Source organism: Lates calcarifer, linkage group LG12 (genome assembly GCF_001640805.2).
Source record: "Lates calcarifer isolate ASB-BC8 linkage group LG12, TLL_Latcal_v3, whole genome shotgun sequence".
Taxonomy (NCBI): Eukaryota; Metazoa; Chordata; class Actinopteri; family Centropomidae; genus Lates; species Lates calcarifer.
Window position 1 is genome coordinate 19,527,415 of NC_066844.1, and position 17,868 is coordinate 19,545,282.

The 17,868-nt window shown below is 40.5% G+C and overlaps 3 protein-coding genes across 4 annotated transcripts in view; 2 read left to right on the forward strand and 1 right to left on the reverse strand.

Moving 5' to 3' along the window:
- The window catches only part of ppfia4 (PTPRF interacting protein alpha 4), a 54,444-nt gene extending 48,037 nt beyond the window's left edge, over positions 1–6,407 (reverse strand). The window contains exons 1-2 of the mRNA XM_018685840.2: positions 5,989–6,407; positions 5,499–5,799 (exon numbers count right to left, since the gene is read on the reverse strand). Of these exons, the coding sequence (XP_018541356.1) occupies positions 5,499–5,756 (258 nt within the window). The 5' untranslated portion in view covers positions 5,757–5,799; positions 5,989–6,407. The remainder of the gene's footprint in view (positions 1–5,498; positions 5,800–5,988) is intronic.
- A 4,384-nt stretch (positions 6,408–10,791) lies between these two features.
- On the forward strand, positions 10,792–15,599 carry tmem183a (transmembrane protein 183A). Its single transcript, XM_018685860.2, has 8 exons — positions 10,792–11,009; positions 11,316–11,405; positions 11,494–11,664; positions 11,752–11,911; positions 12,283–12,463; positions 12,561–12,641; positions 12,774–12,929; positions 13,970–15,599. The coding sequence occupies exons 1-8, from the start codon at positions 10,946–10,948 to the stop codon at positions 14,153–14,155; spliced, it is 1,089 nt and encodes a 362-aa protein (XP_018541376.1). The 5' UTR covers positions 10,792–10,945; the 3' UTR covers positions 14,156–15,599.
- Positions 15,600–16,357: 758 nt separating this feature from the next.
- The window catches only part of tfeb (transcription factor EB), a 28,061-nt gene continuing 26,550 nt past the window's right edge, over positions 16,358–17,868 (forward strand). For both annotated transcript variants that reach the window (XM_051074204.1, XM_018685848.2), the window contains exon 1: positions 16,358–16,606. The gene's annotated coding sequence lies outside the window, so the exon portion shown is untranslated. The remainder of the gene's footprint in view (positions 16,607–17,868) is intronic.

A 17,868-nucleotide genomic window follows, 5' to 3' on the forward strand; every position in this document is an offset into this window, starting at 1 on the left:
AGCTGCTCACTTCATGCTCCACTTTCCTCCACATCAACCCAAATTCCAGTATTTGGTGCTTACATAACACATAGCATAAGATTTAGGCTTCAGTAGCAGACCAATGAGATGTGGTAATTTTCCTTCTGACTTTGCCCACCCTCCTCAATATTCTCCTATCATGGTGCACAAAGCTGCCTCAGCCATCCATGCATAAGCAACACTAGCCGTGGGCATATGGCCTCACACACACACACACACACACACACACACACACACACACTCAGGATGACATGTAGACAGCGCACGCTGACATTTAAGAAAACACAAGCAGTGTATGAGAGTATTATTGTTTGTTCATAGATTTGTGCATATGTGAGTAAGTGTTTGTGCACTGCTGAATATTTGTGTGTCTGTATATCATGATAAGCTCAGGCCACCTCCAAACACTGCACTGGGGGACCTTGGAGCTCCTCTTCCTTCCTCTGCAATACAAGATATATTAGCTTTGACACTCATTCGCTCTCACACTGTACCTGTAAGCAAAACACACCTCTGGTACAGTAACTATGATGGCTGAGTACCAAGCCTGCGAGGCTCCCCTCTGTTGGCCTTGGTTCAAGTAGTGTGAAATACCCTGCTCTCTATTACCCAACCCAGTTATTACCATATAATAGGAATGGGGTATTAAGTCCATATATTTATTCATTGCACTACTGGGGTTGATTAAGGTTGATCACTGCCCTGACCACACCTAGTACGCTGTGGTAGACTTGTACATCACTGCAGCAAGGTGAGAAGCTAAACCACTGTAGTCTGTCAGCAAAAACAAGTAAGTAAGCTTGTGTAAGGTTGCCTGAGCACAAGCACTTTACTTGAACTTTGCTTAAATGGAAAAACAGTGCAAAACACAGTGCAAAACCATCTGATCAAAGAATAAGTTAAGAAGAGTATGAACATGAGTGAGCATTTGATGTCTGCTTTCATTTTAGTTCAAGTGCAGAGTACTGAGTTATGCCCAGCCCCAGTTATATCTTATAAGTTTTACTGTACCTTTTTAGGTAAAACTACTTAAGTTCCTGATTTTCTGTATGTATAATTGGGCTAATTAGGCTACTCAACCCCAGCTTATTGTTCTATGGCAGTACAACAGTTCATCTCAATATATCTCACCATATCTTATCATATGTCAAATTCAACCAAATCTCAATTTAGACCAAATGAGGAAATAGCCAGTGCCTGGCTGTTCTGTTGTAACATAGACACATGTGTTGTGTTGCAGGGTAAGATCAACTGCAAGAGTAGGTGGGGGCCACAACTGTCTGAAGGAGCAGTTAATGGACTACTGAGTTATTGATAAGTTTGATTAACAGAGGGCGAGTGAACAAAAGAAAGATAGAGAGAGACAGAGTGTTTAGCGATAAGGCAAGGAGGACAAAAAAAAAACAGGGAGGAAACAAAAAAATGACACAGACTAGTGTCACATCAAGATTTCTGGAGAGCATATGCCAACTTGGAAACACTGATACCTGTGACTGGGAGAGGCTCATACATATGAATATATATGCATACATGGTGTGTTTGAATTCGTGTTTATGTGTCTGTGCAAGGGTAAGCAACAGTCACTGCCATGAGAAGTCAAAGGTGGAATGTGTGAGGTGAAATAAACAATGCAAAATACAAAAAGTTGTGTGTATGTGGGTGTGTAGCAGTTGGTACAGAGGGGTTCGAATTTAGAACAAGAGGCAGTTGTTGTTTTGGAAGGGCAGCGAGGTGCGTGTGTGTGCATGTGTGTGTCTTTCTCCCTGTGTATTTGTATGCTGGCAAAAAATAGCCAGTGTTGTGTCTGACTGGAACAGGTGTCCAAACATCACAACATACGCTCACACACCATCAAACACACCATGAAACTCACATCCTGCCATAAGGACACACACTTCATAAAAAAAACACAACAACAACAATGGAGAATTAGAGGCTATTGATACAGTGTAACCTCAAACAGGATATTAAATTACACATATGCTGTGTTTGTGTGGAGGTCTCTGACTGGAAGCAGTGAGCTTTGTTGGTGTACGTCTGTGCTTAATATATGCGTTTAGTGCAGAGCTACAGTCTAGGGAGGTGTTAACCTAGCTTAACATAAAGACTAGAAGCGGGGGGAAAACAGCTACCCTTGCTGTGTCAAAAGTTCAATAATTTGCCTATTAGCACCTCTAAAACTCAGTAAGCTAATTACTGCATTGTTTCTTGTTTTTTTAATCTGTACCCTAACAGACATGTCAAAAAGATAACTGACAGAAAGTGGTATCGATCCTGTCATCTAACTCTTGGCAAGAAAGTGAATTTGTTTATTTCCGAAAATGTCAAACTATATCACCCCTTTAACAACTGTACCTTTCCAAGTCCTTGCACAGATCTTAGTAATACAATATAATGATAATATACAGAAATATAGTGATCGGAGAGGAACAGTGAACTGCAAACCCACTGTTTGCTCTCTCCCTACACACATATGCACAACCACTTGCTTTACAACACATTCTCTTTGACAGTGTCAGAACAGTTTTTCTCACACCAAGGAGGAACAGGCATGAGTGTGTGTGTGTGTATATAAGCATTCCTGTGTGTGCGCAAGCATGTGCGCGTAGATCTCTCTATGTGTGTTTAAGACCTAATTTGTCTATGGGCAAGCCCATCTCTGAGGGCTGTATTAGAAGCATTATACACTGTAATGGGCTGACATGTTAATCTGAAACTCTATTCTCTGTAGCTAATGAACATATCCATCCTAGTCTCTGTATGTGTGTGTGTGTGTGTGTGTGTGTGTGGTAAAATGGCAACATCGTCCCATTTTATGACGCTGCTGAGGCAAACATAAATTTGAACACTGATACCAAGGTATGTGTGTGTGTGTGTGTGTATAATATATATATATATATATATATATAATATATATATATATATATATATACATATATATATATATTTATATACATATATTTATATATATATATATAGGAGAGATTTGACAGTTCTGGGTCAGACCAGTCCCATGGAGTCAGGAAACCTACAGAACACACAACAAACAAACAAACACACACATGCACACACCTAGTAGGTGAAGAAGACAAATGTTTGTTAGGCAAAAGGAAAGAGACGAGCGCTTAGGTTTGGGCAAAAAAGGCTGTCGTGCTGTGCCAACACTCATACATCAGTCTACACCTTAGGAGCAGAGAGAGAGCTGAATACACACAGTGTAAAAAACACATCTCACATACAACACACACGCAGACACAGCTGACTGGAGGGCTACACAGAGGAGGCAGCGAGAGCAAACACGGAGCTGTTATATTGTAGTGTAGTCGAGGGCATAAACACACCAACTACAGTCGTGCTGAATCAGTCTAATTACCACTGACACATATAGGATAGTGGGGTCAACAGCATCACCAACTGCTACAACACTGCTCTAATATATTCATCACACCCAAGCTTGAGATATCAGATACAGTATGCTTTTTTTTCCCACACTTCCCCCTCGTCATTACAAGATGCACCCTGCAATTTCCAATGATGCATTGGGTTCAGACTATCCTTGCTCTTCAGCTGATGAGGAGCGAAACTGAGGAGAAGTCAATCCCAACTGAGATTTTGTTTCATTTCTTAGTATTGCTTCACCCACTGTCCATTGCATCATCGTCTCCCTGCTCTGTTGGTTGGTGTGGAAATGACCGCTGCTGTGTATGTTGTGTGTGTGCGTGTGCATGTGTGTGTGTGTGTGCATGAGTGTGTGTAGTGAGAGAGAGCTAGAGCAGGAGACAGCTTATGCATATACACGCCAGTCATAATGTCTGCATAATGTCCCCAAGGTCTATGACTGTATAACTAATACTTGTATTATTGCTAGAATAAAACATTACGCTGAACCAAGCAGGATTAGAAAAGAAGCATGACAGTCTCTTCCCACTCTCTCCTCCTGACACACATACACACATTCACACACACACACATTCACACACATGCGCAGACAGACATGGGTGCATGTGTGGCAAGCAAGCAGCCCAGGGCCATGTACACTAGCAAGCAGCCATGTTTCTTTCACAAGAGGCTGCAGTGAGGCTGTCAGCGTCAGCATGGTTCTCTCCCTCACTCTCACACACACTCAGAGACACACACACACACACAAACACCGTACGGTGACATCATTCCACGCATTTAGACTTGAGGGTCAGAGGGTAACACAGCTTTATGTGCTGAGGCTTCATTGTCGTCATGCTTGGTGACTGCACCAGCCCTTATTCAGCTCTCTTTCTCTCACACACTTGCGCACACACGCAGGGTACTAACGTCAAAGATATCCCGGTTTACCGTCAGCTCCTTTCACTTACAGTACATTACCACTGACAGGCAGACAACCACGTACAGAGGTGAGGTTGTTTCAATCCAGATAATGATAGGTGGGGCCTGCCCTCCTCTGTGGACAGCATGGCTCTCAACATCTAGCCCAGACCTCTACGATCAGAGTCAACACTCTTCTGGTGAGTTTAAACCCTCCACCCACTTCCTACCCACCTTTCAACCTACTACATTACCATTCTACCTACTAGACACTCAGATCCTCCTTTCTGGCATGCTGCCACTTACAAGCTTTTGAAGTGGTATGTGCCTGTATATCCCCATCATCTTCACGGTTATTCTCATGGTGATATCCCAGGACATGCAGGAGTGTTTGAGGGGTTCCCCCACAGAGGTGTATACCCAGGAAATCTGAGACTACTAAAGAAATACTGCTCTGCCACCCTCTTTGCATATTAAACAATACGATTCAACTTTTTAAAGTCTAGCTGTGGCAAGGGTTTCTAGATTTGTTGCTGTCTTTCACCACTGGCTCTGATAAAAGCCAGTGAAAAAAAAAAAACAAAAAAAAAAAAACAAGGAACTGTGTCATTTAATTTTCTAGAAATCAGGTGAAGTAGAAGAAGTAGGTGAAGATTAAGGAACCCTGGTTTAATTTCTGTGCAATCTGAATGCTTTTTCTACACAAGATATCACCTGGCCCTGGATTAATTTAGAAAAATGCAACATATGGGCACGCATGTATAATATACAAGTCATATAATTACATTCAGACTTATTCCCTTTCAAGACAGTGTTTTAAGATTAGGACCCACCTTAACGCCGTTGCCATGTCATTTATTGTGTTATTCATTCATTTTATTATGGTGCATCCTCCCAGTCAGATTTCAAACATAGTCACACAAACAAAATGACCAACATGGAGTAATAAGACTGGAACCTTCAGGGCTGCTGGACTACCAGGGCTCAAGGTGAGTTACCTGCTCTGCCTGGTCAATGATCCATCCTTGAACTCAAGACTGTCCTGTCATCTTCTCACAGTCTACAGCGTAGACTCATATCCACTTCAATATCATGTTCCCAACGACAAACAAAAGCAAAACCATCTCGCCCCCCTCCCACAGCCCGACCCTCCCCCCTGAGGCCGATCTGCTCCTCACCTGAGGCAGCGCGGCGTTGATCTGCCGCTGGAGCACGTCCCTCTCGTGCAGCGCCCCCTGCAGCTTAGTCTGAGACTGAATGAGGGTCTCCTGAGTCTCCCTGAGGGACTCCAGCAGCTTGTCCCTCTCGTCCAGCATGTTGACCATCAGCTGCTCGAAGTTGGCCTCCTGGTCCGAGCCGTTCGGGACGCCGCCGGTGCCTCTCGGAGGACCGGCCGAGTCTCCCTCGCTGATGGTCGGCATCACCTCGCACATCATCTTTCCTGCTCTGTGGTCTGGGCAACGCTATAGGACGGTGTCGCTGTCGGGATTAGGAAGGCAAATATGTGGGTTACAAGCGTGATAAACAGACTTACAATAACTGATAAGAGGGCCTTTTAACGCCCCGTAGCAACGGACAGCCTGTGCAATCGCTGATATGCGCCTTATTCCCATTCCATTAAATTTCCTGTGCATCAAACGTGCATCCTTAAGCTTTATATTGCCTTACCTAATCAGAGTGATTGAAATGACGAGATGGTGATTGACCTTTCATCCATATTAACCGGCGTTTTTTCACCCAGTGAGCAGATCCGCCCTGCCCGGCGCGCCATGCACTCACATGTAGAAATCCCGGCGTGATATGATTGACAGCTCAGAGATAGACGGGTGCGTTTGGAGGGGTGGTGCCCGAAAGCGCGACGGAGATCATAGTACATCGGCAGGAAAATAATAATAATAAAAATACGAAAAATATCCTTAGGGTAGAGACGTTTAATCTGCGTCCTTAGTCCTGGGGACAGCGAGAGCGAGTCTTATCTGCATCCGCCTTCCCCGCTTCCATCTCTCCACACCGCCACCGAACCGACGCTCACTCCTCCTCCCACTCTCTCAGTCGTTCTGTCATACACACACACACACACACACACACACACACACACACACACACACGGGAATCTGCAGTTGTCACTACCGGGCTACAGCTCTGGAAATAAGGGACCAACTCCCCACGATCAGCCTATAAGCGTTTTGCACCATATGCGCATGCAACAACAGAGGAGTGAAATTAACTGGTCATTCATGTCATCTCTAATCGTCGTAGTTCTACTCTTATATCATGTTACAGCAGCGAGCGCAGACTTGACCCTTACTTGGTAAAATGTAATTAACTTTTCACATCAGCACCACTAAGCACGTTCATGACCTGACAGCTCCTGAGAGACGATGAGCGTTCTGGTGGCACCAGCTTAAGCCAAACCATAGAGGCAGGTTGTGCACTCAGAACGTGGAGCGCACCCTGCATGATTAGAATAAACCTTAAGATTATGAATATTATTAATACAATGTTTGAGAGACAAGGCTGGGAAAACATGTGACTCCTGCCCCACTCTTTGGTGGCTATCATTCCACACCATGCCAAGACCTTGATCTACCCCACACTGCGCCACTGATCACATTGTGATGGCCTTTTTAATTTATGGGTGACTTTTTTGTGAAGTTTGATTACTTACTTTAGCAACACAGTAAAAAAAAAAAAAAAAAAAAAAAATATGTTGGATCAGATTCAAACAGCAGTGCCTATTGTTTTAATGTTGAATGTGTGAGCACTATAGCTGTTGAAAGTTTAAAGAACAAGAGCTTTGAAAATACACATAACTGTGGGGCATGAGTATAATCTTTTAATTTATTGATAAGAATATTGTTTAGAATGCCAACAATACACTTGGTAATTAACAAAACCAATGCACCAATGTAATTTTCTGTTTTATTTTAACTGATTTTTGTTGCATGTAATTCAGTGAATTTAAGTTCAGTTATTCTTACTGTAAAAAAAAGAATAATTCTAGGTTGGTGTTGTCGTAGTCCGGTCACTGTGTCTCCTGCAAATAATGTGTACATGTTAAAGAGGGCTGATTTTGTCATAAAGCCCTGCAGCATTTGTATATTCCTAAATTCTCCTAACCTCATGGCTGATGTTTTAAAACTCTGAACTGGGTTAGTTTTAAGGGAAAATCCACAGTGATGGCTGGTCGACAATCTCTGTTCAGTGTAAAGAGAAAATGATTAATAACCTACATGGGAAAGTGATGACTAAAGAGCACACTATAATCATATCTATGTACTTAAATGATACTGACTCTACTGATGATGTTCTGCAGGGGTTTGACTGCTGAAAAAGTGAAACTGAATGTTATTGAGATAAAAGTTGTGAGAGTTTAATAAGAGTGTAATTTCATACATTAAAATCAATTTTAAAAAGTAACAAAACCAGACACTGTAAATGAAGTGCATTATGTGGTCTATTTTCACCATTCATGTATTATTCCCTGGTTATAAAACAGGTCTAAACCCTCAAGTCTAACCTTGCCTGATATCTCCCTGGCTGCACTCACCTTTGGTTGCATTTGGATGATGCTTTAAACACTAGATATGTGTTTTCATACAGTGTTATCAAGTCATCAGATCAAGTGAGTACTTTGTCTGAAATGTAAACAGTGTCACACACTCAGGTTTTTTCTGTGTCCACATCAGACAAGATTTCATTCATTTTGTCAATATTTTTTCTTGATATATATGGTTTTATTAAATACATACATTATTCACATAATCAGCGCACAAATGTGAGTCTGAAAGCCTTCTTTCAATTAAATTTCAAACGTGATGCATTTCTAAGCAGCTACAAAGATTACCTGGCAGAAACAGAGGTGACTTTATGTTGCCACCTAGTGGTTGGAACATTTACTGAAGCAGTGTTGCAAACCAACTTCAGTATTTTCAATTCTGACCCCTTCTGACCTTAAATGATGGGCTGTTGTGTGTGTGTGTGTGTGTGTGTGTGTGTGTGTGTGTGTGTGTGTTTTAAGTAAAACTAGCAGTGCTTTAATCTGTTCAGTATTTATAACCCTGGAGCTTTGTTGTTTTTCAAATTACAGTTTTCTTATTACATGATCAGTTGAGGCAGTTAAGACAATTCCTTGATTAGTGTTGCAAATTATGATTATTGGATGGTGACTGGAAAATTCTGCCATTACCAGATTTTTTTGAAGTTTATGGTTTAATGGTAATAGAAACCGTTGAGAGTGTAATCAATCTGATGTATTTTCCCTTTAATTAAAAAAAGAGTTATATTTTGTACACATTGTGGACATAAGAGGGAGTTCTGATGTGTTGAGCTGACTGAGGCCAAATTATTTGCATCTGTCAGCCAGTGAAGGTTACTCTGACTTTAATGATGGAGATATTTGTATTGTATTGTATTGTAGGTTGGAGGAGTAATGATGAGAATAGATTGTGCTCTTGTTATTGATACAAAAGGTCTTGCTATACAAGGACAGACAGTCTTGTTCTCAGGAGAAAACCTGGTGAATTGTTTCCTTCAGGGTGAAATCAATATTCTGTGTTAGAAGAAGGGGAGATGCATAGTGGTGACAACACTGAAGACACAGACATCAAAGAGCTTCATGCGAGAACCAGACTTCTCCTGAATTTTCTTCCAACATATCCCTAAAGATGGAGGAAATGAGAAAGTCACTGTGCTGATTGTTTAATTGTCAGGAAGTAATTTCTCATGGCTAGAGGTCAAAGCACCACCTCTGCTTTTTTGGTCTTCTTTGAACTGCAATGGAGGTTTCTCCGAAAACTAATTTTGTTTTAGAAATTTGCCTTAGGAGATGTGGCTCTGTGCCATTGAGTTTTCAAGGTCTTGACAACCATGTTGTCAACAGCCACTCTGTGATACTGTGGTGGCCTGCAGCACTTTTACAAAATACTTACATAGGTCAGTGAACACATCACCTTTTTTAGCATTCTGATTCTTGAGGCTGATAACATTGCCAGTGCTAATAATTTCTGCAAGTGTCCTCTTTCTCTTACAGATTATTATCAAAGTCTACCTGACTCAGTGATGTCTGGAGCAACTTTAAATGTGTGCATTAATACCATTATGAGAAACCGAGTGACAAACTATCTGTATCATTTCCTGACATGGCTGTTGAGTGGGGAGTAGATGTGCCGATGAAACAAGTGACAGAGAAACAATGTTGTGGCTCCTCAGTAAAGTGAGACAGTTATTAGGTTCTGAAGGACTATTATGAGGATGTTTCCTCCAAAGCCTTCAGTTTAAGATAAGATAATCCTTTATTAGTCCCACAATGGGGAAATTTATAAGTTTCAGTGGATTCTTGATTGATCTGTGTGTGTTTGTGTGTCTGTGTTTGTTAACCAGTTCTTTATTTCTTCATTGGTCACCATCATTGAACCCCCACCATCAGTTAACATGATAAACATTTAGTGAAAAAGATGTTTAAAAAAAGAGGAGAAATTGATTTCTGACTAGAGTCCTAACTTACAGACAGCTCCTTATAAGATACCATCTTATAAGATACCATATAATATGATAGATAACATCTGTGCCCCATCCCACTGTGTCACTTTATCTGACCAGTCATGCAGATAAAGCTTTGAGGATTTGGTTGGTTATTCAGGTCAAAAGTCAAAGAAATAAAGAAGGGGCAGTATAAAAAATCATATAATATATATGTGTAATATAACCATATAAACCACGCTCATAAAGTAATAACATACCAGCAACATTTAGAAGGACCATATGAGCACCACAATAATCAACTATACTCTCACATTGAATAGGCAGGAGGAATAACAAAATCAAATAAATAAAGAGCGCTAATACAAGAAATTAACAGTGAATCGAGAGTTAAAATGCTTTCTCAAAAGTACATTTAAGCCTAAGTGGTTGCAACACATCAGGGGAAGTAGCCCATTTGCTTTAGTGTGAATTACTGTTTCTCTAGAACTGCAAGTAAAACAACTGCAAGTATATATATATGTGTGTCTATGCACACACACACACACACATATTTATATATATATATATATATATATGTGTGTGTGTGTGTGTGTGTGTGTGTGTATATATATATATATATGTGTGTGTGTGTGTGTATAGACACACATATATATATACTTGCAGTTGTTTTATTTGCAATTCTAGAGAAACAGTAATTCACACTGAAGCAAATGGGCTACTTCCCCTGATGTGTTGTATATATATATATATATATATATATATATATATATATATAATTAAAGCAAGGCTCAGTTTGCAGATGATGTAATCTTAAATCTTATTTGGCCGATAAAAACAATATGGCACACTCATTCACTGTATAAAAAAAAAGGCAACCCTCAAATTTCTACCCTTGACCAAAAGAAATCATTGAAGTGTTCATAGGTACCGACAGATGGCAGTAAAGCACCAGAAGGGGAAAACGATGACGATATTCTCGCGTTAACTACAACTTCACGTCATTCCATGATGGCTGAAGATCCCGGCGGAACATTTTTCAATTTCTCTCTCATTTTTCTTTCTTTCTCTCTACCTCAGCTTGCCATAGAGACATGGCAGGACTCACAGCCCCGTTAAGCGTTCGCAGATCATTGGTGTCGACATGCCCAAGAAAGGGAACCGAAAACGGCTGAAATTTAGAGCCGGGGACGTTTGTTCGGAATCAGGTAGGTTACGTTTATATTAGCCAGCAAGCTAGCCCGCCCACTGTTAGCGCCCCAGAGTCAGCTGGATTTGTAATAGTTTAATCCCTCCTTTTACAACGAGTGTGAGGTATTTAACTCAGATGTTATACGACAGTACTTTGTAAACGATATTAGCTAGAGCCGTAATGTTCTGTGAGAGGCTGATAGACAGGCTGTGTGCCTAACTTCCTGTAAATAGTGCTCCTAAGAGGCTTTGCTGTATGTTTTTAAGAAAATAACTCATTGGATGCTATAAGTAATAGAGATAATATTATGTTTTTTTCTTAGTGACCGTCGCTGATTATGCTGATGCCGACCCAGCCGTTGTGAAGTCGGGGAGGGTGAAAAAGGCTGTTGCAAATGCAGTTGCAAAAGAAGGTGAACCTGTGATTGTGCATAGCCTCACTTGGCCTCGTCTAGAAAGTGGGATCCAGGTGCTTAACTTATCATTATATGTTTTCTCTAGTAAAATTACTCTGCGGCCTGGAAGCATCTCAGGGTGCTGTGGAAGAAGTCCTCTCGTCTGCAGTGAGTGTCAAAACAGACGCTTTGGACAGCAGTGATGACCTGGACCCCGAAGAAGATGGGGAAAATGAAACCAAAGTGACCCGCAAGAAGAAAAACAAGAGGAGAAAGGGTATCTGTTTTATATTTGAGTACATTAATGGACAAAGTTAAATGCAAGACTCTTTCCTGGTTATTTACATTGATGTTGTCTTCACAGAGAGCAGTGAGAGCAGTGATGGGGAGGAGTATCCAGTGGATATTTGGTTAGTGCTCTCTTCTTATATTCGGCCTGAGGATGTGTGCAGATTCGCTCTAATCTGTAGGAATGCCTGGACAGTCACCTGCACTGCAGCTTTTTGGACCAGGCTGTATAGAAGGTGGGGTCATTTTTGTATTGATCAACTGCATGCACTTCAGCTTTTTTAACCACGTGGTGGATTGAAGGCAGTTTTAATGGGATTTTGGTTGATTGATTCGGTTTAAGGGTAATTTGCTAACACACTCAATGGCAGGGGCTGAGAAATAATACAAAATGTCAGAAGATAAATACAGCTCATGCGAAGTTTATGATTTATTGTCAAACTGAGGACTTTATCAGTCATTTGTAGTTCCTATGATAAGATTAAATGTCTTGAATACTAGTATGTGTAGTAAATATACTAGTATGTGTATGTATGCATGTATGTAGCGCTAATATATGATTAACATGTTTTCTTAACCACCCACCCTCTGTTTCTTTTTTTTAAAGACACTACAGGATTGATGTTGATCTGCCGTTTCGTCTCCAGCCTGACTCTATTGACATGATGCGCTGTCTACGGGCCCGTGTCATTCGCTCCCTTTTCCATTTGTATGAGCCCTTCAGCTTGCGTGTCTCAAAAATTCCTGCCCTGCCAGAATCCACGCCCACAACTTTGCTCAACTCTAAGGTAAATAAACAGATTTGTTAGAAGAAACATATTTATGCATGTGCATGCATGCATTGTAGAATCTGCTGTTATATATGCATTGTTTTTCCTGTTGCAGTGTTTACTGTTCTGGGTCAAAAGAGTGTCAGGGACTCGACCAGAGGCATTGTGGGAGTTCAACTTCAAGTTTATAAAGCAGGTAAAGGGCTTCCTTAAAACCAATTATACAACTTTCTGAAGAGATTAGCTTTGTAACAAAAGGTAACAGCCTACTTTGGCACCTGCTGTCATGCTTATGCTTTGTATATTTCTCTGGTTATCTCCATCACAGCAGGGACACAGTAAAAATGGTTGTGCCAACTCCCTGCATTTTCCCAGACAATACAAAGATGTCCACACAAACCCAGACTCTGACTGCTATGTGCTACAGGTCACCACACTCAACTTCATCTTCACCCCTGTGGTCATGGGCATGACACTGACCCTGGTTAGTATCTCTTGTTTTTTCATGTTTTAAACTGTTGATTGGGATTGGCTGTAAAAATCTTTGATTGATTAAGACAGTTTTGACTGAGGGAAAGTAACTGCGTAGTGCCTATATGAGAAAAGTCCATGGCATGCTCAACCAACCAGTGGGTTTTTTTGGTTTTATTTAATGATGCAATCTCCATTACTATTTCTTCCCGGAAGCACCACAGATGAGTAATGTGTAAGATTAGATAGAGCTTCCCATGTTTTGTGATAATGCACAAACCTCTAAATAATAAGTAGGAGCAGAGACTTTTAATCTCAAAAAACTTAGTAGATTTTCAGTTGGTGTTGGTGAATCGTCTGTATCAGGGTAGTGCTGAGATCAGGCAGGCTTAGGATGGAACCCTGCCCAGTGGCTGTAAGAAGGTTTAGAGACTATTAACAGATCTGTGTCTGCTATATTCTGATCAAACAGCAGATTGGGACTATGTCTCTTATCTGTCAGCGATTCGCAAATGCCTTTTTCTGTTGTGACTGACAAATTTCCACAACACCTTGACGAAAACTCTAGCATGTTGGAGTTTTTTGTTTTTCCCTGCCTAGTGAGACATCTCCTGCTACGTGCTACTTCACATTGACCAATAGGATGACAGATGTTTACAATTTCTTAACCCTCCTCCTTGATGACTCACAATGATGCAAACAATGATAGGTTGAGGTCAAACACAGTGACCATCGTGAATGAAAAAATAATTGTTTACTCTGATCCTAGCAAAACACAAATCAACTATAAAGGAGAATGGTATTTCTTTTTATATGAGCTGCAGCCTTTAGTAGTTTGTAGGTCTTACAATAACAGCCTCATAAGAGCACACAATAAGCTCAATAAAGAAAAGAAGTGCTGAGTGAATAATGCCAACGTCACCCAGAATCTCCCCACCTTATATGTGATGTTGTTTTGTTACATGAGTAATAAGAAAATGAATGTGTGAACCAAGTGTTAGCTCCTTAACTCCTCTCATAATCCACACTGGTCTCACTCTGTCTTTCTCGTAGTTCACTATCAACGTCAGCACAGACATGCGCCACCACCGTGTTCGTCTGGTGTTCCAGGACTCGCCTCTCCACCGGGGGAAGAAGAGGGGGGATCAGGGTGGGACCCAGGTGGTGTTAGATCCTGTACATAGTGTGAGGCTCATGGACTGGTGGCATCCGCAGTATCCCTGTGTCAACTCCACGTAGGAGTCCTGCCCTCTCGGGTTCCTGTTGCAGCAGACCGTCGCTCACAAGAACCCTACTGTTGATTTCATCCCTTCAAACAAACAGAAAAATTATATTGGATGATTCTGCAAAACCCTGGATCATGTTCACGTTTTTGCACACTCACGTCGCATATAAATTGTTTACTGCAGAATCCTCCAATATGAACATTATTCCTTGGCAGACTGTGCTATTTACATATCTGCCAATGTCCACATAATGACACTGGCAGTCCCTCTTGTCTTTCAACACTCTTCAGCTTCAGCAGTCCCCAAGTCTTTCTGATAACATGGAGAAGTAGGGCTGGGTAACATGGAAAAGAAATAAATATAATAACCAGAAGACATGATCTAAAATCAATACTTGTTTTGATGTTGTCTAATAGATTTTTCTGATTTTGGAAAGCAGATTATTGCCAAGTCAAACTGAAGCTGTGAGTTTCAGATGAGAATTTCAAGAATTGTACATATTCTCAAGAAATCTAATTTAAAATTGTGTTCACAATGTAGAAAATACTGAGTACGATTACAGTTATAATTGATAGATATGTTACCCACCCTTACACACATGGCAGAGAGGAATGTGTATTTGGCATTACTGGTTACATAAAATATTTTAAGTCCATCATTCTCCTACACAGACTACATAGTTGCATGTTGAATCTACATGTATTTTAGAACTCAAGGATTAACAGGGTGGAACATTTGTATTGCCCTCCCATAGTCTGGTTTATGCTCAGTCGAAGGTTACTTTAAAATATTTAGATTTTTACATTGGTTTGAATTTTGACAAAGTCACACCACATAGTTGTGTTACTCTTTTAAAACCATATTATTTTGATGTGTTTAATTCAAGGCAGCCTCTCTTAGTATTATGTGAATATTAATGACACTGCTCTACACTCAAGGGGCCAAAGTGATGATTTACCTCAGATGTCGCCCACTCATCTGCTGATTTGGGCAGTATTTCTTTTTAGTGTTTCATGGCTAAAAACATCTTGATTGTCTCTTTGCTGATTATGTGAGCCATGAGCCCTACTGCCATCCTTGGAATCTCAGTCTCAAATTTGAATGACTTAAGGTGTTTAAAGTGGTCTGTCTTGTGTGTATTGAATGTGAGTGGAATCATACTATACACATGCTTGATTGAGTGCTATGGAGGGAAATCAGACAGTAAAAATAATTTAACTTGGATTAATTTGCACATATGCATATATTGTGAAGAGAAAAAAATCATTAGATTAGCCACCTACAGTTTACACTTCTAGTATAGCTGATGGCAGATCTCCATAGTAGAAGACAGCTGGATGTTTTGGTTAGCAGCAGTTGATTGTTTAAATGGGTGGTCAAATTTTATCAAATGAGAGTTCCACTGATAGACAAACTTACACTGCACTGAAATAAAAACTGAAACTGCCCATGATAAACGCCTCTAATCCTCTGTCACAAAATGCTGATGTAGAATATTGTAGTTATTTTTGCTTCCCACTTCTGGTCTTACTAGGAACTAACTGATCCAGACATCACAGTAATCCATACTTCACACATAAGTAGTAGGCTTAGTAGTCACTTGATAATACAAGGCCTTCCTTCACATCTCTTTTTAAATGCTGTTAATGTACTTGCACCATTTAACATGCTATACACTGGAGAAATATTGAGAGCTGGACTATCAACAGCCTGAGATACTAACAGCAGTCACATTATCACCCACATTAGGTTGTCTTTAATCTACGGAGATATACCCATGCCTGAAGGTGTAATGTCAGTGCAGTTTAAAATGGGCACAAATGTGAATTTGGAAATTAAAGCTGGATCAACAGTATGTGGACTACAGAACTGACTAAAGAAGGTGAGGAAGACCAGTGCAATCCAGCTTAAATCAAAAACTATGGTCTCACTCAGTCAAAATGTAAACTTGTTGCAGGACTATTTAATGGATTACATTAAATTGCACGAGGTTATGTGAATAGTGCAGAATAAACATACATACATATCACTGATCTATTACACAGAATCCTAATTAGGACTAAATCAAATGGCGCGCAGATATGTCGAATAGAAATAAAATAAAAATAAAAATACCGCCCGTGGCAGGCGAGCCTGCCATAAAACTACATTTCCCACAACCCCGTTTGCGCTTTGCCATTGGTGGTGGCACAGGTGACCGCAGACGCTCCGAGTTGTGACAACATCTCGACGGTCAAAACGAAAACAAATTAGCCTCCGAAGTTCCAGCGGTTGCACACGCTGTAGCAGTCCGTGGAAATACAGAGAAACTTAAAACACTCACGAGTTTGTTCTTCTTTAACACGACTTTTTCCCTCTTGTTGTGCCTGACAAAATCGGTATTATCAGAGCGTGTGAAGAGAAGCGGGCACGCACTTTCCCTAAACCCGACTCTTTACTTCGTACTGTCTGACCTTCAGAGCGGGTAAGTGATATTTCACCACAGTCGCTGAAATTTAGCTTCTGCTAAAACACCAGCACCTCTGGAAGCACCGCGAGTGCGAATTTTAAGTGCGTATTTTTCGCTTCGAATGCAAAGTTTTGTGTTTTATTGAATTTAACGTGAATTGCAGCCAAATTATTATTTGTCCTCAGGGAATTTCAGTCAGCATTGTCCCGTACTTTTCAGTTGAATGATGTTAAATAATTTCAAAATATTTGAATAAATATTTCTGCTTGACTGTTAGAAGCTGTGCATGCTCACAGCCATACTTTACCCTTAAGGTTACCATATAAGCTCCGAGCATCGCAAATCACAGTGCACCACTGAGTACCATTTGTTATTTATTATGTATCTGAATAGAATAATTGTAGAAAGACTGAGACATTAAAGAAATACACGTTCAAAACAATTTCATGTGCTTATGTTCACATGTTGTCAGTTCAGTTATAGTACATTTTCTCAGATATTTCAGAGTACATGGATTTACAGACATAATAGTATAAAATAAAATCTGAAATACTGCTGTTTGCCTTTTTGATGGGGACACTTGTATTACTTTAGGGCTTACAGAATTAGACCATAATGCACTGCTTTCCCCCTTTCACTGTCATCTGCTAGTCTCTGCTCAGAGCTGCCCCTTTTGCCATTTATAAGCAGGGGCCAGACTGGTATCAGTGACAACACCTCAGCCCAGGGGTATGTTGCTATGTATAAGCTGTGACTGTAAAGTGTACAGACTGTAATACTCTGCTGCTTATTCCGGTACTTTGCTTGAAAGTCTGGCATAGTGCCAACACAAAAATAATGAAGGCCCCACCGACTTCGGCTCCCCCCTCTGCAGAGTGGGCTTTATTTACATACCGTGTGTTTATTATTAGTGTGCATGCGTATTGAGTGGAGGGTACAGTTTGTTATGCATGTTGCTGTCCAGTAATGCAGTGTCAGTATATTATTCTAATAATGACATATGCCATGTTCCTGGAATTAAGTTGTAATTTTAGAAGGAACCATAGACTATTTTGGTTTACCATAGACTATGGTCTGTTTGACTGTATGAAAGTGTGAGTGTAGTAGTCCATGTAGAAATCACTTATATTTAGTGTGGTCCTGATGTTTTTGCCATACCAAGTTATTTATCTTGATCACTGTATATTTGAAGATTTCCAGTCTTATCAGAGTGGTGCTGACAATGATGACGATTCATCCTTCTGCTTATGTTCATGACCTGTCTACTTTCATTCTTA

Coding starts and splice junctions, on each gene's coding strand:
- tmem183a (XM_018685860.2), top strand. CDS start 10,946: ATGCCCAAGAAAGGGAACCGAAAACGGCTGAAATTTAGAGCCGGGGAC. Junction 11,912..12,282: donor TGGACCAGGCTGTATAGAAG/GTGGGGTCATTT, acceptor TTTTTTTTAAAG/ACACTACAGGATTGATGTTG. Junction 12,930..13,969: donor TGGGCATGACACTGACCCTG/GTTAGTATCTCT, acceptor TCTTTCTCGTAG/TTCACTATCAACGTCAGCAC.